Below are 27,590 nucleotides of genomic sequence, written 5' to 3'. Positions count from 1 at the left end.
CTTGATGGTTAAAATAATACAATACACAATCAAACAAATGCAGGTAATCTTGATTCAAAGGAATGGTGAGAAAATTCTAGTAACGAAAGTGAATAAAATAACTTCCAAAGAGAAAGATGAGTATTGCCAAAACTTTGAAGTAATTGATGAAGAAATATATGAAAAGAATTTTTAAGGTAATTAAAGAAAAGGGGTGGATTGGAAGGAAAGGTGATTTTATCAAAAAGAACGGAAAATAGACTTTTGGTTTAATAAGTCTCTTTTGGATCTCAATTCTATCCCAGACAGCGCTCATCATGTAAGAGCCCCAAAACATCTCCAGAAATTCCATGACATATACCCATATAACCCCTATTGAAAAGCAACTAATCATGTCTGTTTTCTCTTTCTCCTCCCCTTCTCTCTCCATACAGGACTTTGGCATTGCATGCCAAAACTAGACAGGTTTTTCCCCCCTTCATGCCATCACTCTGTTAAACACCTAATTCACACAGCACTGTGTTATGCCTAAGGATATTTATCCATGTAGTAGGGCTGTATAGCTATTATCATTCCCATCTTTCCTACTACCTCTTCCTATTGGACGCCTGGTGCATCAGTTGCGGCCCTATCTGGACCGGGATGCCCTGTGCACGGTCACTCATGCGCTCGTGACCTCTCGCCTGGACTACTGCAATGCTCTCTACATGGGGCTTCCCTTGAAGACCACTCGGAGGCTCCAACTGGTACAGAATGCGGCTGTGAGAGTTGTCTTGGGCGTTTCCCGGTACTCCCATGTTACACCTTTGCTCCACGAGCTGCATTGGCTACCAGTTGTCTTCCGGGTGAGGTTCAAGGTTTTGGTGATGGTTTTTAAGTCCTTACATGGCATGGGTCCGGGATACGAGGACCACCTGCTGCCGGCGTCAACTTCCCTCCGCCCAGTACGTGCCCACAGAGAGGGCCTCCTCAGGGTGCCTCCAGTCAGGGAATGTCGGCTGGTGGCCCCCAGGGGGAGGGCCTTCTCTGTGGGCGCCCCGGATTTATGGAACCAACTGCCGGTGGAGCTCCGGATGGCACCGGATCTCCGCTCCTTCCGGCGCGGGTTAAAGACCCATTTGTTCGAACAAGCTGGCCTGGCCTGATGGGGGAATGTCAGGGTTTTTATGGGTTTTTATATTTGTTTTAACTGGGCAATTTATTTAATCTTTTTTAACTTTTGTAATTCTATTTATATGCCCTGTTCACCGCCCTGAGTCCTTCGGGAGAAGGGCGGTATAAAAATTCAATAAATGAAATGAAATCTTATAATTTATCGTCGTTTATCTTATGAGTTGTCAGTTTGTATGTACACTGTTCTTGGATCCTTTTCTGCACTTCGGCCACATTTTCCACTTCAATGGGCCCATCCAAGAGCTATGCTGACTCAGGAATTCTGGGAGTTGAAGTCCATGAGTCATAAAAGAGCCGAGGTTGCCTACCCCTGCCCTGGGCCCACCCCAGAGACACCCGAAGCGCGCCCGAGCTGAGGCTGGGCAGGGAGGGAGGGCCGGGCAGGGTCGGCGCGGAGCGGGACTCGGACACGCGGGGCGAAAGGCCGCGCTCCGCATCACGGCGAGGCTTCCCGGGACCAGCCGGCCGTCCGGGAAGCGCCGCCCGCGAGATTCCCGCGGGGCGTTGCCACAGTCGCGTCGGAGCAGCCCCCCCTCCTCCAGCGGACTACCGCTCCCGGCATGCCCCGGGGCCGTGGGCGGGGCTCCTTGCGCAGGCGCGCCGCTTCTCCTCTTGCCATAATGCGGCGGCGGCGGCGACGGGAGGGGGAGGCCGAGTCGCTCCTAAATGGCGCCCAAGCAAGACCCGAAGCCTAAATTCCAAGAAGGTGAGGGGCGGCGCGGCCTGGCGGGGGTGGGCTCCCCGCTCTCGGCCGCGGGAGGGGCGGGCAGGCGGGTCTCCCTCCCCCCGCTCCCTCCCTCCCTCCCTCGGCGGCTCCCGCGCCGGCCCGGCCCGGCCACTAACGCCCGTTTCCGCGCAGGTGAGCGGGTGCTGTGCTTCCACGGGCCTCTCCTGTACGAAGCCAAGGTACGTGGCGGCCCTTCGCGCTCACCCCGATGGGAGACCGCCAGGCGGGCCCGGGCTGCAGGCTGGCCTGGGCGCGGAAGGAGGCCGAGGGCCCGCCTGGCGGCCGCCCCCCTGACGCCTCTCCTCCCCGCAGTGCGTGAAGGTGGCCATCAAGGACAAGCAGGTGAAGTACTTCATCCACTACAGCGGCTGGAACAAGAAGTGAGTCCCCCCCCCGCGGGTGCTCCCCCCCCACCCTCCCGCGCTGGGCTCCGGGGCGGCCCCGAGCAGGTAGGACTGGAGCAGGGGTCTTCAAACTTGGCCCTTTTATGACTTGTGGACTTCAACTCCCAGAATTCCTCAGCCAGCTTTGCTGGCTGAGGAATTCTGGGAGTTGAAGTCCACAAGTCATAAAAGGGCCAAGTTTGAAGACCCCTGGACTGGAGGAAGGCGGAAGGTCCTCCGGAGTCGGGCTCTGCAGCCCCTGGGAGGCCGAGGAAAGGCACCCCCCCCCCCCGTGACCGTCGGCAGGGCGCCTCCTTGTCCTCTACAGCCTTGGCTGGACCGGAGGGGGACATTTCGGCCCCCTTGGGGGCAGGAGCGCTTAAGGCGGCCGGCCCGGCTCCTTGCAGCCCCTTGGCCCCCCTCCAAGGTCTGCAGCCATTCCCCCCTTTCATTCTGTGCCCTTCTTGCTCTCCTCTGCGCAGGCTCGGTTGATTGAGATTTCCCACTCCTGAAATTTGGGGCTTGCAACTATTCTATTCTAGTGACAGATTTTTTTTCCCCCTGGGCTCCAAGATCACCGCAGAGGGGGACTGTAGTCAAGAAATTAAAAGACGCTTGCTCCTGGGGAGGAAAGCCATGGCAAATCTAGACAGCACACTAAAAAGCAGAGACATCACCCTGTCAACAAAAGTGCGTATAGTCAAGGCTATGGTCTTCCCAGTTGCAATGTATGGCAGTGAAAGCTGGACCATAAAAAAGGCTGAGCGCCAAAGAATTGAGGCCTTTGAACTGCGGTGCTGGAAAAGACTCCTGCGAGTCCCTTGGACTGCAAGGCGATGAAACCAGTCAGTCCTAGAGGAGATCAACCCTGACTGCTCTTTAGAAGGCCAGATCCTGAAGCTAAAACTCAAATACTTTGGTCACCTAATGAGAAGGAAGGACTCACTAGAGAAGAGCCTAATGCTAGGAAAGGTTGAGGGCAAGAGAAGAAGGGGACGACAGAGAAGGAGGTGGCTGGATGGAGTCACTGAAGCAATAGGCGTGAGCTTAAATGGACTCCAGAAGATGGTAGAGGACAGCAAGGCCTGGAGGAACGTTGTCCATAGGGTCGTGATGGGTCGGACATGACTTCGCAGCTAACAACAACAACTATTCTAGAAGTGATTTGCCCCAATTCAAAACATTGAACTAGAGCTTAATGTTCCTTGATGAAAAATAGGTACAATCTGGCGAGTTCACATTCTATCTGAAAAATGAGTTACAGATAATCCTCAACCTACGTCCACAAGTGGGATCAGAATTTCCATTGCTAAGAAAAGTATTTGTTAAAAGTGTCACACGTGATTTTACAATCTTTTTTTTTTGGCCATAATTGCTAAGCAAAAAAATTGCCGCTGTTGAAATCACAGTTATTAAGCAAATCTGGCTTCCTCCATTGTCTCTGCTTGTCAGAAGTTGGTTGGAAAGGTCTCTAAAGGTGGTGATCACACAACCACAGGATGTTGCAACTGTTGTGAATACATGCCAGTTGCCAAGCGGCTGAATTTTGATCACATGACCATGGGGATACTTTAGGCATGTGTGAGGACTGATTGTAAGTCATGTTTTTCAGTGCTAATTGTAACTGGTCACTAAGCGAATTTATGGTAAGTCAAGGATTACCTATAATTTGGTTCTGACTTAGTTATTAGGGTTATTCTAGCCACTGTATCCTTAGCTGTTGCCCCATTTGGGTTGCCAGAAAAAAAGGTAGTGGCCCCTGCGCTTTTAATGAACTTAACAGCCTCCTTGTTAGGTGGTCCAAAAGCTGTCCCGTTTTCTTTCAGCTGGGATGAATGGGTTCCAGAAAGCAGAGTCCTCAAATACGTCGACACCAATCTGCAGAAGCAGAAAGAACTTCAAAAGGCCAATCAGTAAGTATTATGTAATAGAACCATTTCCACGCACCCAGCAATTTTGCTGACAGGTGATAGGCATGACAGGCTTAATAAGAGGCACTCAACAGGAGGTTTGGTTCCCCCATGGAGACTTGTCATTGTAACATAATTGGCAGAATTAATTGCCATTTGTGGTGTGTTCACCAGCTCAGCATTTGAATGGCATCAGGCGTGATATTTTTAGGTGCTTGTTAAAGCTTGCAGGATCAGTCTGAGACTTGGGGAAAAAACAGATCCAGAAAACTATAGACCAGTCAGTCTGACATCTATACCTAGGAAGCAAACAAAGTTATAAAGAGAAGCTAACATGGCTTTGTCAAAAACAAATCACGCCAAACAAATCTCATTTCATTCTTTGACAAAATGACTAAATTAGTGAACCAGTGAAATGATGTGGACATAGTATACTTGAATTTCAGTAAGTCATTTGGCAAAGTAGATTACAACTTTTTTCTTGGTAACCTAGAAAAATAGACATCACCACCAGATGGATTTGTAACTGGCTGACAAACCACACACACATATTGTGTAGTCCTTATTGGTACTACAGTTACATTGAGGAAAATAAATAGTGGGATACCCCCAGGTTCTGCGTTAGGACCAGTATTCTTCAGTATCTTCATAAATTATTTAGATGATGGAATAGAAAGAGAACTCATCAAATTTGCAGACGACACCAGGTTGGCAGGAATTGCCGACACCCCAGAAGATAGGCTCAAGATCCAGATGGAACTTGATAGACTTGAACATTGGGCCCTAACTAACAAAATGAAATTCAGTGTAGAGAGAAACAAGGTTTTACACTTAGGCAAGGAAAAACCAAATGTACAGGTACAGATTAGGTGAAACTTGGATCAATAGCAGTAACTGTGAGAGAGATCTTGGAATACTAATGGAGAATCATTTAAATGTGAGTTAGCAGTGTGCTGCAGCCACCAAAAATGTAAATGCAATCCTAGGTTGCATTAACAGGACAGAATTAATTACATGAAGTGTTTATGTGCAAGAATTGTTTGATGAGAGTATTTCCTTCTGAAAGGTATTTGTTTTTTCTTGAGGCATCATTCCTAGAAATCGTCTAGTATCACCAGTCTCAGTAAGACTGGAACAGAATTTCCTCTAGTTTTCTGCTCTTTATAGATAGCCTTTATAAGCCAGTCCTAAAAGCAATATTTTATAGTAATCCTTTGTCTCAAGTATCCTGAAAATTTATCAGGCAAGGTTGTAATCCACAATGTTCCAAGTGTTTCAAGATGTTCAACCTCCCTGCAGCCAGATGTATTCAAAAGTCAGATTTTTCTTTCTCTCCTACTAGCTCTCAAGATTAAGAGTCCAAGCTCAGTAGGTATTTATAGTCCAAGGTCAGGATAATAAATACACCAAAATATTTTCCTTTAAAATATTTATTTATTCTTCCTTAAGCTGAAATTCACCAAGGAGCTAGTTATAGTGTTGTACTCAAATCCACCACTAGATGTCAAAGTCCATTTTCTACCCTTAAAGCAATTTTTTTTCCAAAGAGAAAATCTTATTATCTCAGTTGTCAGATTTATCAAAACTATACCTTTGTATTACTTTCACTTCAATATTGTGTATTTCTGTCTCCCATAAAAAATTTAAAATGTCGCTTCCGTTCATATCTGGAGGTTTTAAGTTTCTTGGCAGTCTTTCCTAGGAAATTCAGTTGAAAATAGTAAAAAAAGGATCAATATTCTCACCCAATCCAAGCATGCTGTTTATGGTGTGCTAATTAAAGCTTTTGTTCTTCCGTTGTCAGCAGCTAATGGCCAGCTGCAGAGGTGCGCCCGGTCTTTCCCCTGCCGGTTTAGAGGGCTTTCCTTGGATCAAACAGAGAGACCGCTGTCTATCCGTGATCCACAAGGCACCCCTCCTCCTTCATCGCCTCTTTGGGGCAACTTTAGGCCCTTTTCAGGGCCCCCAGCAGGGCAAAATTGGGTGCGGAAGGCAGAGCTCTGTCTTCCTGCATCCCGTCTTGCCGCGATGCAAAACCAGAAATGCCCACTTTATAAGAATTTGGTTAGACCACACTTGGAGTACTGTATCCAGTTTTGGTCACCACAATATAAAATTACGTTGAGACTCTGGAAAGAGTGCAAAGAAGAGCAACAAAGATGATTAGGTGGTGTATGAGGAACGTTTGTGGGAATTGGGTATGTCTAGTGAAAAGAAGGGCTAGGGGGTAACATAATAGCAGTGTTCCATAATTTGAGGGGCTGCCACAAAGAAGAGGGGCGCAACTTATTTTTCAAAGCACCAGAAGACAAGACAAGAAACAATGGATGGAAGCTAATCAAGGAGAGAAGCAGTCTTGAACTAAGAAATTTCCTTGCAGAACAATTAACCAGTGGAATGGCTTGCCTTCAAAAGTTGTGCACATCCTGGAGTCTTTTAAGAAGAGACTGGACAGCCATTGGTATGAAGTGGTATAGGGTCTCCTGCCTGAGCAGAGGGTTCGACTAGAAGACCTCCAAGGTCCCTTCCAACTGTTGATGTCCTATGGTGTGTGGATTGGGGCTTTTGTAATATTTTAATGTATAAAAGCATTTAAGCTATAGCAGCTCTGTACTTTATATACCTTATTTTTAACCCCTTTTCTACAAAATCTAGCAGTGAAGCAGTGAATTTCCAAGGAATCCCCTGACAAAAACACTACCTCACATTTTTTGTTGAACGCTGCCAATAGTTTCTCAGCTTTTTGAGTTTATGATGATTTGTTAGATGCTAACAAAATGTTTCTAAGGAGGGGAGCTGCTCAGGATGCACCACTCTGACAGCCAAATTGGGTTGTTCCTTTGTGTGTGTGTGTGTGTGTGTGTGTGTGTGTGTGTTTTCCTTTACTTTGCACCAGAGGAACAAAAGGGCCCTGCTGCTCCTTGGCAGAGGAGAAGCAAAATGTCCAGCCTGTTCTAACAATTGTTGGAACCCAGAATGCCTCTGTTTCCCCCCCACACACACACACACCCCGCCTGTTGTTTGGCGTTTGCCTTATTCTAGAATACAGTGGTTTGTGGTTCAGGGTTCCCTGCTAACTGCTTGTCCTTTCGTTTGTCCTCTTTGCCATATTGTTGAACATGCTCTTCTTTGACATCCTGAGAAAGAAAAATGTCTGTAATCCTTTTTAAACTGCTAAGCCTTGATTCTGTTTTAATTTGGGGGATGATGTGAGCACATTGCAAGAAACAAAAGCAATATATTTTGGTTTGCGGTTGCTATTGCTTTGATTATGTCATAGTCCAGTAGTTTCTGGAATGTGGCCCCATAGGACTCTGATACCCAACATCCCACTTCTAGCTCATCTAGGCTGGAGGGTTTGTTGGCTTATTAAATTCATTTGCCACCCATCTGGTTTTGAAATGACAGGTTGGTTGGTGGACTCCCCCCCCCCTCCCCGGGGGAGGGCTGGTATTGACCGCTGTCTCCTTTGCAGGCAGCCGCTTGGCTGATGTGCAGAGATTACTTTGAGCTATATTAGATACTCCCTGTGGAAGAAAGTTACATGGAGAGGAAGCTTAAGTTCTTTACTTGGAGGTTGGACTGCTTTCCAGTTCTTACCAAGCCTATAATCCCTTTCCTGGTCTTAGGTAAAAGAGAATTAAGATTCTTCATTTATAAGAGTAGCCATTTTAACTGAAATTTATTTAATTTAAGCTGAAGTCCAATGACGGTTGTGATTGTGCGCATTGTAGTTTTGGTACCCTTCCCGCCTTGTTCTTGGAATAATCTCTTCTGCGTGTTGCAGGGGGCCAGGTGCTGCCGTGGTCCTTCAAAGAAGCCAAGAAAGTTCTTTTGGAGATGCTGCAGTCCTTATCCCGGTGCACTATTTGCACGTTTAGGGAGATGTACCTGTGTGTTTAATTAAAAACGTCTTTGCTTCCTTCCTTTGAAAGGGAACAGTATGCAGAAGGAAAGATGAGAGGGGTTGCTCCAGGCAAGAAAACGTCTGGACTCCAGCAGAAAAATGTTGAAGTGTAAGAAACTTATTTTTTTTTTAAAAAAAGTTTTTTTTTTCTTTGAACTCTTGCGTCTAGGACAGGGGTAGGCAACCTCGGCTCTTTTATGACTCATGGACTTCAACTCCCAGAATTCCTGAGCCAGCATGGCTGGCTCAGGAATTCTGGGAGTTGAAGTCCATGAGTCATAAAAGAGCCGAGGTTGCCTACCCCTGGTCTAGGAGATCAGAGTCATATCTTCAAATCTTAAAAATGGCACCATCGTGTGAAATATTGTATTAGAAAATACAACTCTGGTCCCTCTGTTCTGAAACTATTGCTCTTCAAAAGGTTGTTAGATGACCACACAGGGACCCCTTTCCAAACCTCTTTGCTGTTAGTTTTTTTTTTAAGCTGTATGGAACTCAAGAGTAATGTGTAGATTTTATGTGGAAGAATTTCATTGCCACATTATAAGCCACATAAATTTTGCATTGAGGAGCAACCTGCCATTGTTTGTGGCTCGGATCCCAACCACTTTTAATGTCTTAGGTTTAGACAATTTAGCTGTTGGGATTTTTCTCACATTTCTTTTAAGTGCAGGTCACTTTTCAAATCCGGAATCTTTAATCTTTAGTAAATTAGCTGGGGACAGAGAATTCCTGAGTCATGAATTCTGGGCTCCATTTCCAACTGGGCATGCTAAATGGGCCTCATTTGGACGGAGGTACCCTCTGGATATTTCCTTTCAGAACGTTGAATTTTAGGCGGAGGTGACTTCAGCTGGTTTTCAAGAAGTAGAATGTTATGAGCAAAATTCCCTATTGTCCCTTCTAGAATGCTGCACAGTTTCTTCTCTCTATGTAGAACCCTATTTATGAGCAGATGGTAAGCACCAGTGGCAGTTACAGTACTGATCCTGAGGTCAAAGGAAATTGTCTCTTGGAGAACTCAACAGCAGCAATTCCTGATCTGACCTTCTATGAAAAAAATCTAATTTTTATAAAGTTCCCCTTGGGTATTTACAACCTGTAGATGGAAAAACCACAGTACGCAGAGTCCCTTGTCTTAACTGGGTGCCCTTCTAAATAATGCTAAACATTTTTCGGGGCTGGCAATATTAGTCTGTCGGCTTGTTGCCTTGTTAACTCTGGCACCATTTTTTCCACTGAGTTCTCTCAAAGGTTCCCTGGGCTGGGTCTGAGGCGCTCTCCTTAACCGAATCCCTGTTGTGCCTAGATTTTTCAGACGAGATGGAGGGCATACAGTTTGCAGTTTGGAAACCCCTGCAATATCGACACGGTGAGTCAAGGATGGATTGTCACATAAAGATCTGCATCCTGAAATCCGGATTTCCTTGCTTCTTTAGATTTTCTTTGCAATTTAGTTAAAATTTTCTCGCTCTCGCGCTCCCTGAAATATGATGAATTTCTTTAAAAGTCATGGCATGGTCCTTGACTTAACAACCGTTCGTTTACTGACCATTCAAAGTCATAATGGCACTGAAAAAAGTGACTTATGACCATTTTTCACACTTAGGATTGTTGCAGCATCCCCATGGTCACGTGATCAAAATTTGGACCCTTGGCAACTGGCATATATTTATGACAGTTGCAGTGTCCCAATATCATGTGATCACTTGTTGAAACTTTCTGTCAAAGTCAGTGGGGAAGCTAGATTCATTTAACAACTGTGGGAAGAAAGTTGGTAAAATTAGGTAAAATTCACTTAACTGTCTTGTTTAGCAATGGAAATTTTGGGTTCAGTTTGGTCATAAGTAGAGGACTGCCTGTATTAATCCTTGAATTTTACTCACTAGAGAAGATAATGTTGGAATTCAGGATTTATGATGACTCAAAAGGTGTTTTCCGTGAGTTTTTCCCCCCCTTAGGTAATCAATGAATTGTCCCCTTTTAAGTTGATAAAACTTCAATTAATTCTGGATCTGTGAATTTGATTGGAACAATGTTCAGATGTTGCTCTGCAATGGAGTAACAACCCCAAAACTGAGTGGGAGTTCAAGCAAAGTCCAATTTGTGCTGCGGGTATAAAATATTGATGAAGTTAGGAAAAGCAGCAAACTATTCCATCAGCCGGCATAATCAAGAAATTCAGTTACTGCTATGCAAAATAATAATTAACCTGATCAGCTTGTATTTAACATCTTTTAAGTGTTTCTAATCTTGCTGGTATATGATTCAGAGTTTTCATTAAATGGTGAAAGAACTATTAGGCTGGAATAGAATGAAAGCTCCTGCCATAGAGTACTCTCAAGTTGCTAGTAATATTTGCTTTGAGTCTAGAACTGCAGATGAAGCCCTGACAGATGCGGAAAATACACTATCTTTGTAGACTATTTAGCTGGTTAAATCTTGTATTTCATCTGGTAGTAGTAAAAATTCATCTTCAAGCATTAGTTGTGCAAAATTTATCCTTTTAAAATGTGGGCTTTGGAAAGCTGCATTTCAACTAATTCTTGGTTAGAACTGTTAAGAGTTAGTTAAACTGATTGATACTGATTGAGTGAAGAGTTGTGGGAAAACAAGAAGTAGTAAAGTCAGTGGAACTGCTTTGCGCGTGTAGTAACAGGTCTCTTTTTCTCTTTGGCAGGAAGACCAAAAAGAACAAACAGAAAAGTAAGAATTATTTTATGAGGCTCTTGAATATTTTAATCAACATCCCAAGGCATGGAGGAAAGATTTTAAAAATGTGGAAGTAACTTACCGTAACTTGCCTACCAAAATAATTCTCAAATTAAACTCAGTACAAAGACATCACGCATGTTTGCTACAGAGAGAATATTAATTTGTTAGATTAATATCCTGTCTTTCCTATAGAAGCCCATGGTGCCAAATGTAATATTTTCTCCAATTTTTTTACCTACAACCACAGACCTGTGAGTTGGTACATTGAGCAGAGTGTGATTGGATCAACGTCATCCGCTGCACGTCTGTAGTGCAGGATGGAATTGAGGTCTTGCCTATACTAGTTCAACCCTTGACTCTTAACCGCCACACTGGCTCTCACAGTAAATCTGCAAAGCATTTAGGCATTCCCTTTGCTCTTTAAGCCCCTCGACATCCCCCCACCCTCCTGCCAAGATAATTATCATTTTGGATTCTCACTTGAGGGAAGGGGCCCTCTGAGGTCTCACAATAAGAGGAAGGGGCTCTCAGGATGCACTTTCTGCATTTCTGCGTTAGGCCTCCTGGTGAGGCAGGTGGTCCTGGCCTTAGCTGAAACCAGTGATGTTCCATCCCCACGGCTCAAAAGTGATGTGGTTGCAAAGCCTGCCTGCATTGTTTAGCAATAGCGGTCCCTGCAGTCTGGTTGATGCTGTGAACTGAACACACACAAACACGTTAGGTGCAACGACTTCCTGCTAGCTACCTACAACCAAAGTCAGTGGGGAAGGTGGCAGGAAATTGGCCTGTAGACAGGCAAGTGGCTGCTCTGAGTGGGGAGTGGAGTGGTGTGCGTGCACGCGTGCAAGAGTCATGACGCAGGGATGCAAGAAAGGGTTGGGGAAGGAGTGTGTGAGAAGTGCTGGGCAGGTCAGGGAGGGTGCCTGAGGAGAGCCATACGGGTTGGGGAGAATGTGTTGGGGTGCAGGAGAGGGTGATGCCTGGGAGAATACACAGGGGCTGGGAGGGTATGCGAGTGGGGAGACACCCCAGTGACTCGTGCCCTTCCCTGCTGACTTCCCCATTCACTCATGGCAAAGCAGCAGGAAAGCTTGAAAATGATGATCATACGATCACAGGACGCGTTGCATCCAGTTGTAAATGCAAACAGGTTGCCAAGAACCCAGATTGGGATCCTGTACCCATGGGAATTCCGAGGACCAGTTGTAACTGCCATTTGTTCAGCCCTGTCCTAATCTGAAATGGTTGCTGACCTAGTGGTTGTAATAGAACAAGGACTATCTGTACACATGTTCATTTTCAACTTGTGGCAGTGATGATAGTCCCTCACCTGGAGGTGGGAAAAAGGTACACTGGGTTAGAAATGTTGATATCCCTCAAATCTTAGCTAGATTAACTTGTGAAGAGATTGGCTGTAAATATATTTACTTCTGTTAAAAATTTTGGCAAAAAGGTTGAACTTGTAGGCATTCTGTTTGAACGTAACATAGCAGAGGCATTGTTTCATATATACAGTAGTGGCCAAAATTGTGGAAACCTTTTTGGAAAAAGTGTTTTTGAGGTTTGATGGCTAATAACACCACTTCTTTTTTGAGTAATACCATAAAGTTATATATCAATGGAAAGATAATTTAATCAAGAATGTAATGCAACACAGTTTGTTCAATTATCTGTACTGTATTCTATGAAAAGTTATAGCCACATAACCAGAAAAAGGAAGCACAACTTGCTTAGGTTGGTATCAGGTAGCTTTCCTTCATCTGATTGTAGCCAAGGAGCATGAGTGTTTAGAGAGCCAATCAGATGTCATCTTGTTTTGGCAATGAGCCAATCAGATCACAGTAGGATTCAGTTACTGATGTCATGTATTGAAGTTATATTGATCGCTATCAAGTTGGTTGGGTTTTTTTTGTGTTCTTTCATTTAGTGAGCTTGTAAAACGTAATAAAATTAAAGTAATGGTGCAAAGAGCTGACTGGTTGCCCAGAAAGCGATGTAAAATAGTATTATTAAATGAACAAGGCTACAGTGATAAAGAAATTAGAAGAAAAAATGGTGGAAACTTAACCAAAGGTGGCATTTCTACTGTACACTTTTCCCAAAAGGTTTCCACAATTTTGGCCACTACTGTATAAGAGAAAAATGAGAGAATTGCCTGAGGTGGTTTGGATGAAAAGATTTTCCGGGTCAGCTGACCCGGACCTTGCATCATTTTTAAAAAACACTTTTGCAGTTGTTCTTAACAATATTGAATAATGGAGCAAAAAAACCCCATTCTGTACAGAGGTTTTGTTGGTAATTGTATAAAAGTGTTGCACAATGGGAAGGACAGCCTATCTCGGTGACATTTGTCTCTCCTCTAAAGCAGCGTGTAGGCAACCTTGGCTCTTTTATGACTCGTGGACTTCAACTCCCAAAATTCCTGAGCCAGCCATGCTGAGGGAAAAGGGAGAGGTTTCCAAGCTGAGCCATGGTGGCTCAGGAATTCTGGGAGTTGAAGTCCACGAGTCATAAAAGAGCCAAGGTTGCCTACCCCTGGTGTAGGGAATGCAGTTTTTGAAAAGGCTGCGCTTTAAAAAACCACCTTAATCCTCCTGCTTTTCTCATTAGCTCCAGGAATTGGTGAGGGAAGCGGCTCCAGCGAAAACCCTCAGCCTCCCAGGAAGAAAAGAGCTCGAGTAGACCCTACGGTAGAAAGTGTAGGTATTTTCACCTGGACGGTTTTCCCAGGACGCAGCCGGGCGCAGCTGCTGTCTTCGCTGGGATTTGCTTCTGCTTTGGGAGCCCAGGAGGAAGTTTCAGGGGCGTCACCCGGGCTCCCCTGATTGAGTGCTTGGCCATTTTTTTCTTTCAGCTGTGGTTCTCCAAACTGAGTGCCAGAAAAGACATATGGCAAATTGTTGAACGTTCAGATCGCCTCTTGGGACCAGGGGTAGGCAGCCTTGGCTCTTTTATGACTCGTGGACTTCAACTCCCAGAATTCCTGAGCTGGCTCGGGAACTCTGGGAGTTGAAGTCCACGAGTCATAAAAGAGCCAAGGTTGTCTACTCTTGTTGGGGGAACTCCAAGAAATGTGTAGCTTGATTCCTTCTTCTGTTGGTTACTTTTGCTGGTGGGTTTTTCATGGGTTTTGTACCCTGTTATTGTTTGCATATTAGCAGAGACAGTTCTTGTGCTTCTGTAAAAGGTGTTCACTTGGAAACCTTGTGCATTGATCCTCGGCTTCCCTTTTAGGTCCAAGGCAGTGCGTGGCCCTTCCTGTTGGGGTGCTCAATTTTGGAAGGTTGGTTTGTACATGGAGTCCCAAAGGTGCTTTTATTTTAAAGGCCACTGGGCTTTCTGATTTTTCATTGACACAATTCACTGCTTGTGCAAGAAGCTTCTTCAGTGCTAAGTAATAAGAAGAAGCTTCTTGTATGAGAAGAAAAATGTCTTAAGCGAAAAGTCAGAAAAGAAAATCCAGTTGCCTTTAAAACAAAAGCCAACTCTGAGACAACCAGGACCTGGATGAGAATGAGAGGCTCCATAGATGTTTTGTACACAGAGCTGCACCCAACTCAAATTTAGTATCCCAGCATTTTAAAGTTTGCATTTCTGTTTCTTCAGGAAGAAACTTTTATGAACAGAGTTGAAGTAAAGGTAAAAATACCAGAAGAGCTGAAACCGTGGCTCGTGGACGACTGGGATTTGATTACACGCCAAAAGCAGGTGAGTTTGAAATCATGCCTTTGAATTAGCCGGCTCCTTCAAAGTGTTTCGGCTTGGCCATAGGCATTCATGTTCTAAGTGTCTTGCAGTCCCTGATTGCAAAGGCAAGACAAGATAGTCAGCCTTCTGGGATGATGGATGGGCATTTTTTTTTTTTTTTGGTCAGCCTCTGATGGTTTCTGGCTTTTTCCTCAGCTCTTCTACCTTCCAGCCAAGAAGAATGTTGACTCAATTTTAGAGGACTACGCAAACTACAAGAAGTCCCGAGGAAACACAGATAACAAGTGAGGAAACGGAGACCTAGCAGTTAGTTGGTCCTGAAAGGCAGGGCAGTCAGCTGCTGACCACAAGCCCATGTCCCGGCCCAGGTCTTGGGAAGGAGGCTGGGTGGGGAGAAGCTTTGGGGAAGCAACAGTAGGAGGCTGTTTAAAGGCACACACACTCCAAAGTCTTGGGACTAGCCTAGATTAGATGCGGGTGGGATGCTTTGCTACCCTGCAAGCCCCCTTACAGCCCTTTTCAGTCTCCTCCCGGCTAAATGCAGCGCAGCAGTGGCAGCCCCGGTCATCGGCCCAGTGAACTGCTGGCTCTGAGGACAAGCTTGTTCTCTGGGATCTGTTCATACTGTTACAGAAGTGCTTGCTTCTGGCAGATCCAAGGCGCTTCCTTTGTGGGGAATCGAGCTAGGCTAGGGCAGACTGCTTCCATCCACAGGAGGCTGCTGAATGGAAGAGCTCTCTTGACCCAGTTTTGCCACCTGTCTGTGTGCCCAGAGCCCTTTAACCTCCCTTGGATCTCCCTCCCTCCCAAGTGCAAAGGCTTTTTGAAGTTTTGCTGCTTGTCAGCTGTGCTGCTTAACTGTAATGAGATTGAGGACACTGAGGAACGGACCTCCTTTCTCTTGAATGGCACAACTTTTTCACCTCTCCCCAGCGCCTCTGACAAAAGCCCACAGGTATCCTCTCCCTACATTGGCCCCCCCAAAACCCCAAAGGCTGTCCTACCCAGCCCTCTTCCCACCCATAAAAGGACGCTGGTCTTGGCATCGTCCTCGTCTGGCTTGCAGCAGTGCCACTCCTGCCCACAAGTCACTGGGCCTGTCCTTTGGGCACTCCTTTTGGGCTCAGGAAAGCCGTTTCCTTTTCACGGTCTCTTACCACATCTCTCTTGTTGTTCTGGCTGTGCATCAGAGAATATGCTGTGAATGAAGTTGTGGCAGGCATCAAAGAATACTTCAACGTTATGCTGGGGACCCAACTGTTGTATAAATTTGAGCGACCACAATATGCAGAAATCTTAGCGGATCATCCCGATGCACCCATGTCCCAGGTCTATGGAGCACCGCACCTCCTCCGGCTGTTCGGTATGGATCCTACTTTGTGCACAAAGTGCATAAACTGAAAGACCTTTATGGAGAAATCTGCTCTGGCCAGGGCATGTTTTCCCATGTGCCACTGCCTCTGTGGGGATCTTCCCTCTTCCTAGGCTTTCCTTTTAGGCCTCCTTTAAAGCTGTTCGTGCTTAAAGGATCACTCTGTGAGGCCAGTGGAAGGACTGGGGTAGCAAAATTGGGATTATCAGATAATCCTGAGAGGGGCTATTTCCTCTTCAAGGTGACTGTAAGACTTCCTCAATCCTCTAGATCAGGGGTGTCAAACTTGCCACGTCATGTGACGTGTCGCGACGTATTGTGACTTTTTTCCCCTTGCCAGATTTGGGGTGAGCGTAGCTTCCACGTTACGCATACGCAGTTTGCCACACCCCCCCACTAGATGGAAAACCAAAGACTCCTGTCGCCTAAGAAATTCTGACTTCTGCTAATGACTCCTCGTTGCTTTCCCCTAAATTCTTCCATTTTTTTTCTCACCCTCCGAAAATAGATTGGTAGAAGATAGATCGCGTAGGTAGTTGGCATAGATAGTGCAGTGGGCATGGTGGAGATAGTTTGCATGACTGAGATGCTGAGAACTATATTTTTTTTTGTCCCTCAAAGCACTTTTGGAGAAAAAGTTCCTAATCTCATCTCCAGGCAGCTTCACTCCAGCTGACAGTTGTAGGAACTTGGCGGCAGCTCTGTAAGAGGGGCATGACGGAGAGGCCGGGGACGTGAGGAAGAAGGAAGTGTTTGGGAGGTGGCTGCTCTCTCGCGCAGCATCCCTGGCCTTCCCAGGTGAACTTCTGCCTGTTAGACAAAGCAGGGCAGCAGTGCCTCTCCTGCAAGCACTCTTTCCCCCCGCCCCCTGTCACTCCGAAGTCACACTTGCAGGTACTGAACTACCTCAGCTCAAGTTCAGGTGAAGTCTTAGGGTTTGAGTGACTGCTGCCAAGAACTCTACTGTTTTCCTTGATGCATTTTTTTCTCTCTTCATTTGTGTTTGAAACAGTCAGGATTGGAGCAATGCTTGCTTACACACCTCTTGATGAGAAGAGCTTGGCCTTGCTGTTGAACTATTTGCACGACTTCCTAAAGTACGTATCAAGATTACCTTTAACCTCTCAGGAGCGATGTATGTTGGTAATCGTGGTTTGTAAAGACCTCGTGGTTTGCTGGCTCATATTTAAGTGATTCTCCACTAAGGACACCAAGATCCCTCTCATAGCCACCCACTCCTGTTGAGTCGGCTACCATCTCTGCATTTAGGTTTTCCTGCCTAAGTGCACGATCTTGCTTTTCTCGCCCTTGAACTGTGTTCTGTCCCTGTGCCTGCCTTATGGTGAATTCTACTATGATATGATCACTCTCCCCCAAAGTTCCTATCACTTCTGCCCTCTCCATCATTTCAGCCCTATCAGTAAGAATTAAGTGCAGCATAGCTGTCTCTCTGCTTCCCTGCTCTGCCTTTTGAATGACAAAGTTCTCAGCTAGGCATGTCAGGAACCTGTTCCATCTCCCACTCCCCGCACAGTTTGTTCCCCAGTTGATACCAGAGTACTTAAAATCCCACATTACTACAGGGGTGTGTTTCCTGCACACATTAGTTAATTCATTAGCAAAGAGTTCCTCTATTTCTTCTAGTTCAGGGGTGTCAAACTGCCGGCCCACGGGCCGGTCTCATCATACTGAAGCCGTGCCCACCCCATTCCCGGCAATGCAAAAAGAGTCGTGCTACGTGGAGACATGTCACGTGACGTGGCGAGTTTTGACACCCGTGCTCTGGTTGAGTGGCCTGTAGTACATACCTATAGCAAAGTCATTTCTTTTTCCTCTAATATTTGCCCAGATGCTTTCAAGAAAATGTTCGTCCCTTCTGTTGTGTACTTTTATAAAGGTGTAGTAATTCTTTACATGCCGTGCAGTTCCACCGTTGTCCCCCCCTTGGGTTGGTTCTGTTTCTTTTGGACAATTTATATCCTTTTAGTGGTACGTTCCAATAATGGGTTCCATCCCACCAACTTTAAGTAATAGCAACAATATTGTACCTACCTACATGTACGAGGACTTTAGGTTTGCCCCGTTTGTTCCCCAAATTCTGAACTTGAGTGTATAGGCATCCAAAGTCATTATGGCTGACCTGGCATTTGCTTCCTACGTCTCCTGTTTGATACGTGACTTCCCCTCCCTTCTCATCACTCCCTTTCTGATTGTCTGATTGGCTTATCTCGTGGATTAGGCTTGGGGTTTGATCTTAAAGCTTGGTCTCCTTCCTTCGGACTCTGCTGCCATTTACAGTGGAGACGGATTTGTCTAACGAACAGGTGACACGGTCCCTCTCAGACGGGGAGGGGGGGAAATGCTTGCTTTGTTTTCTGCACGAAAGGGAAATGGCCAGAAAGCCCAGCTTGCTGGAAAGAAACCTCGTGTCACAGGCTGGTCTTCAGAAAGGAGGCAGCCAACAGCCCGTTTCTTCTGATTGCTGGCCTGGAAATCATTTCCAACCCAGCTTTCCCACCCCGACGAAGACGGGCTTTGCAGCGCCTCCTTTGAAATGCTCCCAGACCGATTGGGCGATGCTGCTGCCCAGAGGTCAGGCTGACAGGCCTTTCACTACCCGAGTGTCGTCTCCCCCTCTTTACTGTGGGGGTGAAGTTTGCCCCCCTCCGATCATCTAATTCTCTGGCGCTGTGCCAGTCCTCCCTGGTTTCCCAGAGATCAAAGGAAGGGGCGTGCGCTGGGCCTTTCAGACAGAAGAGTTAGGCCACTGTAGCAAAGGTGCCCAAGCCACGTCATCCCCTCTCCCTACAGGAGATGGCTGCTTAGGCATTTGGCACTGATGTTGCCGTGACAGATTTGTAGGAAAGCAACCTGGGCTGGATCAGACCTTGTCTGTCCGCAGAGACAGCCAAAAGATGAGAGTGCAACACTCCGCTCTTTCGCTCGTAATCTCGGCCACCGTTTTTCTGTCTCCTACCACATCAGGTTACCAGATTAAAACCTGTGTTTGGATTTCCTCTTCCCCAGCACGGATGAGGTGCCTCTTTGATTTCACAGCAGTACCAAAACCAGACTGTTCCACAGGCGCTTGTGTTGCTTAAAACTTCTGTGTCACTGCACGCCAGGGATAGAGGCCTCTTGTCATTTGGACATGGTGGCTTAACTGTTGCATTTATACTCCTGCAAATGTTGAGCTGGCTACGGGGTGCTTTAAAACAAGAGTGTGCCCACCTCCCAACATGCAGGAGAGCAAGAGCACTTAGACTTAGAGAGGGCTTTTACAGCCCTCTCTAAGCGGTTTCCAGAGTCAGCATCTTGCTCCTCCAACGATCTGGGTCCTCATTTTACCAACCTCAGAAGGATGGAAGGCTGAGTCAACCTTGAGCCGGTCAGAGTCGAACTGCTAAATTGGAGGCAGGCAGCCGGCAGGCAGCAGAAGTAGCCTGCAGTACTGCGCTCTAACCGCTGTGCCACCACGACTCGTGCACATCTCGTTGTGCATCATTGAGCTTTGGCCCGTCTGCAACCCTCTGCAACCTCCCTTTAGCCATCCATCCCTTTGCGCCTATGCACAGTTACAGGCAAGTCTAAATCGAGCTTTAGTTTGGATGGGATGCAGGGGTGCCCTCCATCTTGCTCTCCTGAGTTTGGGAAAAGCCTTTTCCTTGGGGGGGGGCTGAGGCTAGAGACCCTCGAAGTGCAGTTTCAGGCTGAGCCCTGCCAAACTGGGACCAACTACTGACTCCTTGTGTTCAGCAGGCATCCTGCTTTTTCTTGATTCCTGGGAGGGCAGTAAGCAGCATTTGGTGCCTGTCCAGGCAGGTCTGATGTAGCAGGGGCTGGGGGGGGGGGAGGGGGGGGCTGGGCAAGAGAGCCTTTTTCTTTGAAGTTTCAGTGCTTTTCCCAAACGGGTTGCAGAACCACAAATGGCATAACAGAAAGAATAACAGCACATCTCTAGATTGCTTGTCCCCCCTTTGAACATACAAGGCGGAAGCATAAGTGGGAGCTGAACTGTTTCCATTTCCCCTCTTCATATTTTCTCCTCCTCCCTCAGCCCCACCCTTCAGTTTTGCTGTGGAGAGTTGTAGGTTGCCACTGCAGCAACAGCGTGTGGGAGGGCTTGAAATGGTATGCATAGGGCCCTTCTCCCTGCCTCGTTTCCCCGGCTCCAGTGGGACCCTTAGCGGGAGGCGGTCTTTGGTCTCCCTTCTCTCAGAAGGAGGGACAGTGATGTGGGACAGCAGTGACCCAGGCACGAGCCGGGAGGATGAGGAAATGCTGAGTAGGGGTGCGGTGAAGGTGATGTGAGGGGCCAGGTCCCCAAGGCCGGGCCTCTTTGATGTCAGTGTTAGATTCACACCTGGGCTTTTCCTTCCTTCGCAGGTATTTAGCAAAGAATTCCTCGGCACTGTTCAGCGCAAGCGACTATGAGGTAGCACCTCCAGAATATCACCGGAAAGCCGTGTGAGTTGCTTGCTATAACAGCACACAGGAGATGGCGAATTATCAGAAGAGATCCTTTGGTCTCTGCAGCTGCCCACCCAGTTCCACGTTTGTCTACAGTCCCTTCCTTGCACATGCATCTCTGCACAAATGGCAAAAGTGTTTTTATGTCTTCAGTTGGAACTGCCACCATCTTGAGTCCCAAGGGTGTTTCTTCGGTTCAGAAGGAAGACCGGCTCCAGGGATGCTTCAGTGCAGCGGTTTGATTATGGAATGTCACTGGAAATGCACGGTGGTTTCATAGCCTGAACTCCTGCATGCTTCTTGGTCCGTTTTCTTTGGAGCAAAGCCTGACCTGCTGCTGACGGTTTGGTGCCGTGTTGTCATCCTTTCCCACAAACAAACTGGCTGCCAGTATTGGGGGGGGGGAATCAAGCACAGATGGGGAGGAGGGAAGGGTCCTTGTGTGCTTTCTTGGTGTTGGGAGGGTAAAATGTTGTGAACGTGTCTGTTCTTTCAATAGTTGAAAAATTGTGGGATTAGTTGGGGTTGAATGCACCTTCTAGCATAGGAGGAATTTACCATGGCTCTCCCTGGTGTGGTGATACGGTATTCTCTGCAGGAGAGAGGTACATGTCTCCAAATAAAATTTTCTACTTCGGCTGTTAAAGGCTTAAATCTTTCTGCAAACCACTTTTAATTTTTAACTGTTGAAGGGTAACTGATTCCTGCCATAGTTTGATGCTAAAGAATTTGATAATTTCTGTTGCCAAGTGCAAATTCTGAAGTGTGGTGGGGCAGAAGTGGCTGGTGTTCAGCAACACTTTAAGGCCAGGTGCTCCAATAAGCCAACGACCAGGTCCACACTGGGGCTACCAAGTCAGAAGAGGTGGTTGCCACCAAATTGGAGTTCCTCTCACCAACTCCCGAGTCCCACTGTATCGGCCTGATAATGATGGGATTCCACAGCTATGTTGTGCACCCCATATTCTATTCCACCCCCAGCACAGAGCAGAGAGATTGGAAAGGAAGAGATTTCAAGAGAGTAAGGTGTTTGCTCTTCTATACTTCAAGAGCAACGCAATTGTGCCGGCAGTGGGGAAGGGCCAAGCAAAGGGGAGATTGCTTACAGAAATTGCTTGGGTCCCCCCCACCCCCGAACAGAGATTGGAGAGGAAGTGATTGCAAGAGTGTACTGTGAGGAGTCCCCAACCTCCTGTTAGGAAGCCGGTGAGTGAAGCTTCATCTTTGCATGCACAGGAGCTAGGTAGCTTACGAAAACATCTTCCTGGTCTGTGGAAAAATTGTCTTCCATGTAACTGTTCCCTGATGCCAGAAAAGTTGGGTCCCGCGGTTATAAATGGTATGCATGGCTCACCTGTGGCTCCATTTCCTGCTGACTACATTGCTTTCCGTGCGCAGAAGAACAAAACAGCTTGCTTTCTTCCAATCTCTTCCTCTCCGACTGCTGCCCTTCAGGGGGGTGGGGAACCATGGGTTAGGCAACGTCAGTGCTATTGATTGTGCCATGTGGCTGATCACATTGCTGATGGAAGCTGTGAAGGTCAGAAATAGGCTGTAAAATTATTTTTCCAACACTGTAAGGGAGTATTTCTTATATAGTATCTAAGCTCTTCAAAGATGGGTCACTGGAAATCCATCCAGAACCATTCCTGAGTGTCTTTGACCCTGGAATAGCCACATCTCCCATGCGCCATGCTTCAGCTCACTGCTGGCAGGCTGCTTTTTAAGGGACTCCCTGGCTGCAGACATTTGGTCACTGGTGTGTGTGTCTTCAATCTGGTGGGCATCCAAAGTTTTCTTCTGGCAAATGGAGCAGTTTGGAGGTTAGATGGCTTTAGGTTTGAAACTTGCACGTGACATAACGGGGTAGAAGTGTGAGGAGGGTAGGATGGACAAGTTGAAGGATTGGGGGTTTAAGTGTCCCCTTCTCTGCTTAGAGGAAGACTAGCCGTAACCCAGATGTCTGTGGCCTGGGTTATATTAGCTGGAGCCAGCCTTCCTCTGCCCTGAAGTATTTGGAAAAATGATCTGGCAGCTGCTGCCTGAACAGCCAAGGGCCTCTGAGAGCTCAAAGCAGGCTTTGGTTTCAGTCCTCATGACTTTCTCTGGATGAGTAATTGTCAGGAACATGAGGTGTTCCACTGGTCTGACAGAGGTTCTAAGTTGGATGCAAAGAAGCTTTTTATTCTGGAGCGTCTTATTCCCAGTCCAAAACTTTCTGTATTGCCAGCACTACCCGACTGTATGTCATTGAAACAAAAATAACACTGCCTGCGCATGTGTGGAGCTGTGCCTGAAATAGCCGCCGCTTGTGACCCAGAGCCGTCTCTCTGGTGAGTGCCAACTATTCAGGGTTACGAGAGGCTCTGACAGTCTGGCATGGCTCATTTGGGAGACTTCCCGCTGTCCAGTTCCAGTCATGCTGCAGAACGATTGAATGGCCAGGCTGAGTGATGTACACGTCACTCGGTAACAAGGTTTTCTGGATAATCTGCAATAAAAAATATAAACCATAATTAAAATCTAAAAACCACACACAAAAAAATGTTTAGCACCAAATATTAGTATTAGTTTTAAGATTAATGAAGCAATATGAAGATCTTCAGATGATGCCTGCAAGACCGCAAAGGAACATAGAAGGTGGGCATGTCTGTGTAGTCCCATCACGAGGTTTTTAAGAAGAGACTGGACAGTCATTTGTCCAGAATGATACAGGGTCTCCTGCTGGGGTGGGGGTGGAGTTGGACTACTAGAAGACCAACAAGGTCCCTTCCAAGTCTGTTATTCTGAGCCAGCAGTACACTGCAGCTGCTAAAACAGCCTTACTAGTCTTGGGTTGCGTCGTGGGAGGTGATTCCTACAGTGGTCAGACCACATCTGGAACACCAGATATGAGCAGTTTGGTTGCCGCAATAAAAAAGGGACGCTGGAGAACTGGAAAGTCTCAGCTGCAGCCTCACAGTCATGAGAAGGCTACTCGAGGCAAATACTCTGTTGTAGCAGTATAAAACATTCTGGTCATCCTCTGTTGTTTTTCCTGCTTTGAACTATCTCTTTTATGAGTATCTTTCTTAAGGATGAATGAACATTATGCAGGGAGGGACAGGAAAATACCAGAGCACCATCACTGACGGGTTGCCTCCAGCTGGGACTCCGAATGGCTGAACACGAGAAGTGACTGACGCAGGCCGCCTCCGGAGCAGCCCAGCCCGCCTCCAGCAGGAGACCTTCAGGGACCACCAGCCCAGGAGCCTCTGCCCAGGGGCCCAGGAGCAGCACCCCACCTGCCACTGGGAGGGGCCTCCCGTGCCAGTCTGCTCCCCTGCTGTTCCCTGGGGGCCCTTCCGGAGGCAGCCCACAAAGAAGCGGCAAGTGGCACAGTGGGGTCTTCCAAGCAGCCCCTGCCCACGCTCAGACTCGGTTTTGCAGGCTCCTATCAGCAGTGCTCCCATTGCCGCCACTCAGCCTGCTGCTGCTCCGCGGCTCAGCAGGGCTCCGGGCAGTGCAGGCGAGGCGCACGGGCAGAAGGGGCGGCTGCAGAGGTGGGTAGGCTTGCTCGGGGGTGGCCTGCTCAGGGCTGCTGTGGGATGGCGGGCCATTTGGGGCCAGGAATCTTTCCTGCCCAGCCCTCCTGCCAGGCCTCTCCATGGGGCTTTGCAAGGCTACTCAGGGGGGCGCGGGCTGGCTTTTAATGTTTTTTTCTTCTATAGCTTTTAAAGGTAGCTAATGTGCTTCTTAAATAATAAACTCCCTCCTCGAACTAGGTGCAAGGCTGGGAATTGCATTTAACCTCCGGTGTGGGGCAATGATCAAGGCAGATCCTGCGTTTTTCCATGCTTTCTCCCCTTCACAGAAATTAGGAGGTATTTTTATTAATAATCCTCATGATCATAAATTACAGAAGGCAGTTTGACTTGGAATCCATCCTGCTATGAGACTTTTAACCCTGTCAAGCATCCACATCTACCTATCCCAGCTCCCTGGGAAGGTCTTGATAGGTGGATAAAAATGCCAAATCCAGTCTAAACATTGGTGTGATTGTGTGACCGACCATAATAAATAATAAAATAATGTTTGCATAATTTGTTTATAATAATGTTACACGGACCTGCCTTGAATTATTAACTCTCAACTGTCCCATTTGGCACATTCAACAAAAGAAACTCCCGGCTCTTTAAATTAACCAAGAGTGTAGCTTTATTGAAAAATCCATCTAGGCACAGCAGAAGCAGAGTCAGCTCTGGGATTTTCCCCACAAAAATCCGCATAGGTTTTCCCCTCCAGGCAATCTACAATTCATAGTGCACCAATTTAGTTCAGTTTTTTTGCTCTGGGAAAAACTGTTTCGATCAAAACATTCTTCATTTCTTCCCGATAACAGACAGTTCACTTGCATTGTATAGCCTCCCTCCACCCTTAGGAATTCACTCTCCTCCCATCATTGTTTGGCCAAGCAAAAGAAGGTACAGGCAACTATGAAGTGATTCAGGTTTGACATGCCAACCTTCCAGAACAATGATAGCCATGGAAAATGAAACACAACAGTGCACACAAGGTTAGACATTACTGTCTGCTTCCAAGACCACCCTTGCTTAGGCCGGCCTGGATGCTCGGCATGAAATCTGCACTAACCTAGCTGCCTTCACACCTCTCGCTGCCACCCATTGCATCGGCTAGAAGGTAGTCTCTCCATAATACTAAATATTGCAGTTTCCCTCTATGGTACCAGGAGTTAGTAATCTCTTTAATTTCATAGTGTTTCTCTCCTTTGACTAGAATAGAAAAAGGAGGTGCTTCTGTAGTGGGTTTTAATCCTGAGATGGAAAGATTTCAGCAGGCTGCAGTGAAATACAGGATAGACTCGCTTAAATCTTTTTGGCTTGGCAGCTGCAATTTTACAGAAACCGGATTTACAATCCAGGTAATTGGGAAAGGCTCTATATACTTTGGACCCAGCCTTTTTCAAGGTTGCCTCAGGTTGAGAAATTTTGTAGATAGGTACACTTTATCTCCCACCTTGAATTCCCCCCTGTGGTGCACTTTGCTTGATTCTGTGTTTCTCTAGCTTTCTGTAATGCTCTGTGCACTTACCCCCACATTTCCTTTAAGGTTTCCATTTAGCCAATGACACAGAAGACAGTCATTCCTGAGGGATTTCTGGCATCGGCACAAACTCCACCCCATTAGCTATTCTGAAAAAAAGTAAATCCCATGCTACTATGCTACTATTATATGCCACTTCTGTAAAAGGCATATAAGGAGTTTGGCCCAATTGGTCTGTTGGTAATTCACATAACATCTCAGGTACTGCTCTAACACTCAATTGGCTCATTCATGGACTCCATTGGTACTGGGATGGTAGACAGAGCTAAGGCCTTGAGAGGAGCCATTTAGCTTAAGGAATTACCACTGAAATTTTGTGAACTGCACCCTACAGTCTTGAGATGATGTGCTTTGGGACTCCATGCAATTGGTAGATATGTTATATGAACAGTTTTGCCTGGGTTCAGGTGGAAGGAAATATGCTTGCTTGGAGAATAAGTTCATAACTGTTCTCCGCACGCTCTGGCAAGTCCACAAAGTCCATAGAGATTTCCTCCCAGGGTTCATCGGGTTGGATACTGGCTGCAGTAACTTGGGGGGGGGGCTCCTCAGACATTTGTTTCATTGAAACGCACACAGGGCAGCTGGCCACATAAGCTTCTATGTCCTTTTTCATCTTTGGCCATCAGAATTGTCTCTTCACTAGATATAGGGTCTTTACGAACCCAAAATGTCCTGCTGCCCTTGCATTATGGCTCCTCTGTAAAATTCAGGTCCCCAGCAGATACTGGAGTGTGAAATTGAGCTGGTTAAAATATTGGGCCCTCAGTGCTTCCAGATTTTTATGATCTGTCCAGACCTTGAAGGGGATCTTGCTACCTTTGAGGAACTGTCTCCATGTTAGGAGAGCCCATCAGACTGCTTAAGCCTCCTTTTCCCAGACAGCCCAGTGTCGGACAACTTGAGACATGTAGGCACAGGGTTGTAATTCCCCTTTGGCATTTCTACTGCTACATCGTTGGCATCTGCCTGTATTACAAATGGCTCCTCTGGGTCTGGGTGTTTCAGGACTGGCTCTGCAGCGAACAGGTGCTTCAACTTCTCAAAAGTGGCTTGGCACCAATCCAGGGGCTGGCTGGGTTTTGACTTTGCCCCTCCCCCTGTCTGTAGCAAATTGGTGATCGGTAGTGCTATCTGGGTGAAGGTGGGGATGAATTGGCAGTAAAAATTGACAAAACCCAGGAAACTAGTTGCCTCCTGGTCTAAGGGGAGGGGGGGGTCCCACTCCAGTATTGCCTTCAACTTACTGGGATCCATCTCCACTCCTTTATTAGAGATCTGGTGTCCCAGGTAGCCTAAGTGAGTCTTGAGGAATTCACACTTACACAGCTTCACATAGAGTTGGGCTTCCTGCAGTTTTCTAAGTACGGCTCTGACCAGCTTCACATGTTCTTCAGGGGTCTCAGTGTTTACTAATACTTCGCCCAAGTACACCAAGACTTCCTTGTACAGGTTCTTGTGCAGGATCTCATTTATCAGTTGCATAAATATGGCAGAGGCCCCTTGCAGCCCAAATGGCATTACTCAGAACTGATAGCAGCAATTAAACTGATAACGGCAATTAAACGCCATTTTCCACTCATCCCCTACCTTAATCCTCACTCAGTAATATGCCTCCCTCAAGTCCATCTTCGTGAAGATTTTTTTTCTTTTGCCAAATAGCTTAGCATGTCCCTCAAGGGGGAGAGGGTGCACGTTTTCCATGCATGTGGTTCAGTCCCCTGTAATTGATGCACAGCCTAAGGGACCCGTCCTTTTCTTTGAAAAGCACCAGGGCTGCCATTCTTGATTTCGCTGGCTGGATGAATCCCCTCGCAATGTTCTTGTCTATAAATGCTCATAGCTCATCCGTCTCTCTGGGGGTCATAGACTACATTTTTGGCTTGGGCAATTTGGTTCCTGGTATGATCTCTATGGCACAGTTGGTGGGTTGGTAAGTTGGTGAGGTGGGAGCACATCTGATTCCTTTTCGCTAAAAATCTCAGGTCACGATACTATGCTGGAATTAGCACCTACAACTTCTGAAAGCAAGCTGTTCCACTACTTCTCACTGTTAAGAAGTTTCTCCTTAATTCCAGATTGACTCGCTCTTTGATTAGTTTCCATTCACTGCTTCTTGTCTTGCCCTCTGGTGCTTTTGAAA

General features: G+C 46.7%; 1 protein-coding gene across 3 annotated transcripts; it reads left to right on the top strand.

Annotated features, from left to right (window-relative positions):
* Positions 1–1,730: 1,730 nt before the first annotated feature.
* Positions 1,731–21,697, top strand: MORF4L1 (mortality factor 4 like 1). 3 transcript variants are annotated; one of them, XM_081337609.1, is made up of 13 exons: positions 1,736–1,858; positions 2,012–2,058; positions 2,192–2,259; positions 4,089–4,175; positions 8,108–8,188; positions 9,389–9,451; positions 10,760–10,785; positions 13,405–13,493; positions 14,401–14,502; positions 14,698–14,786; positions 15,693–15,865; positions 16,887–16,971; positions 20,261–21,697. In XM_081337609.1, exons 1-13 carry the CDS (start codon positions 1,819–1,821, stop codon positions 20,343–20,345), a joined length of 1,035 nt encoding a protein of 344 aa, XP_081193735.1. In that variant the 5' UTR covers positions 1,736–1,818; the 3' UTR covers positions 20,346–21,697. The 3 variants fall into 3 exon arrangements, with proteins under 3 accessions (XP_081193736.1, XP_081193735.1, XP_081193737.1); XM_081337610.1 differs by lacking the exons at positions 16,887–16,971; positions 20,261–21,697 and adding an exon at positions 16,496–16,761 and having other exon boundaries at positions 1,731–1,858; XM_081337611.1 differs by lacking the exon at positions 2,012–2,058 and having other exon boundaries at positions 1,791–1,858.
* Positions 21,698–27,590: the final 5,893 nt, after the last annotated feature.

The sequence above is a fragment of the Vipera berus genome (assembly GCF_964194415.1).
Source record: "Vipera berus genome assembly, chromosome: 12".
Lineage (NCBI taxonomy): Eukaryota > Metazoa > Chordata > Lepidosauria > Squamata > Viperidae > Vipera > Vipera berus.
Note: the sequence above shows the minus strand (reverse complement) of the source record. Positions and strands in the feature narration are given on the sequence as shown.

What these genes read in the sequence shown, in the direction of transcription:
- MORF4L1 (XM_081337609.1), top strand. Translation starts at nt 1,819, where the DNA reads ATGGCGCCCAAGCAAGACCCGAAGCCTAAATTCCAAGAAG. An exon ending in GAAGCCTAAATTCCAAGAAG is followed by an intron (nt 1,859 to 2,011) that starts GTGAGGGGCGGC and finishes GTTTCCGCGCAG; the next exon opens with GTGAGCGGGTGCTGTGCTTC. An exon ending in CTCTCCTGTACGAAGCCAAG is followed by an intron (nt 2,059 to 2,191) that starts GTACGTGGCGGC and finishes TCCTCCCCGCAG; the next exon opens with TGCGTGAAGGTGGCCATCAA.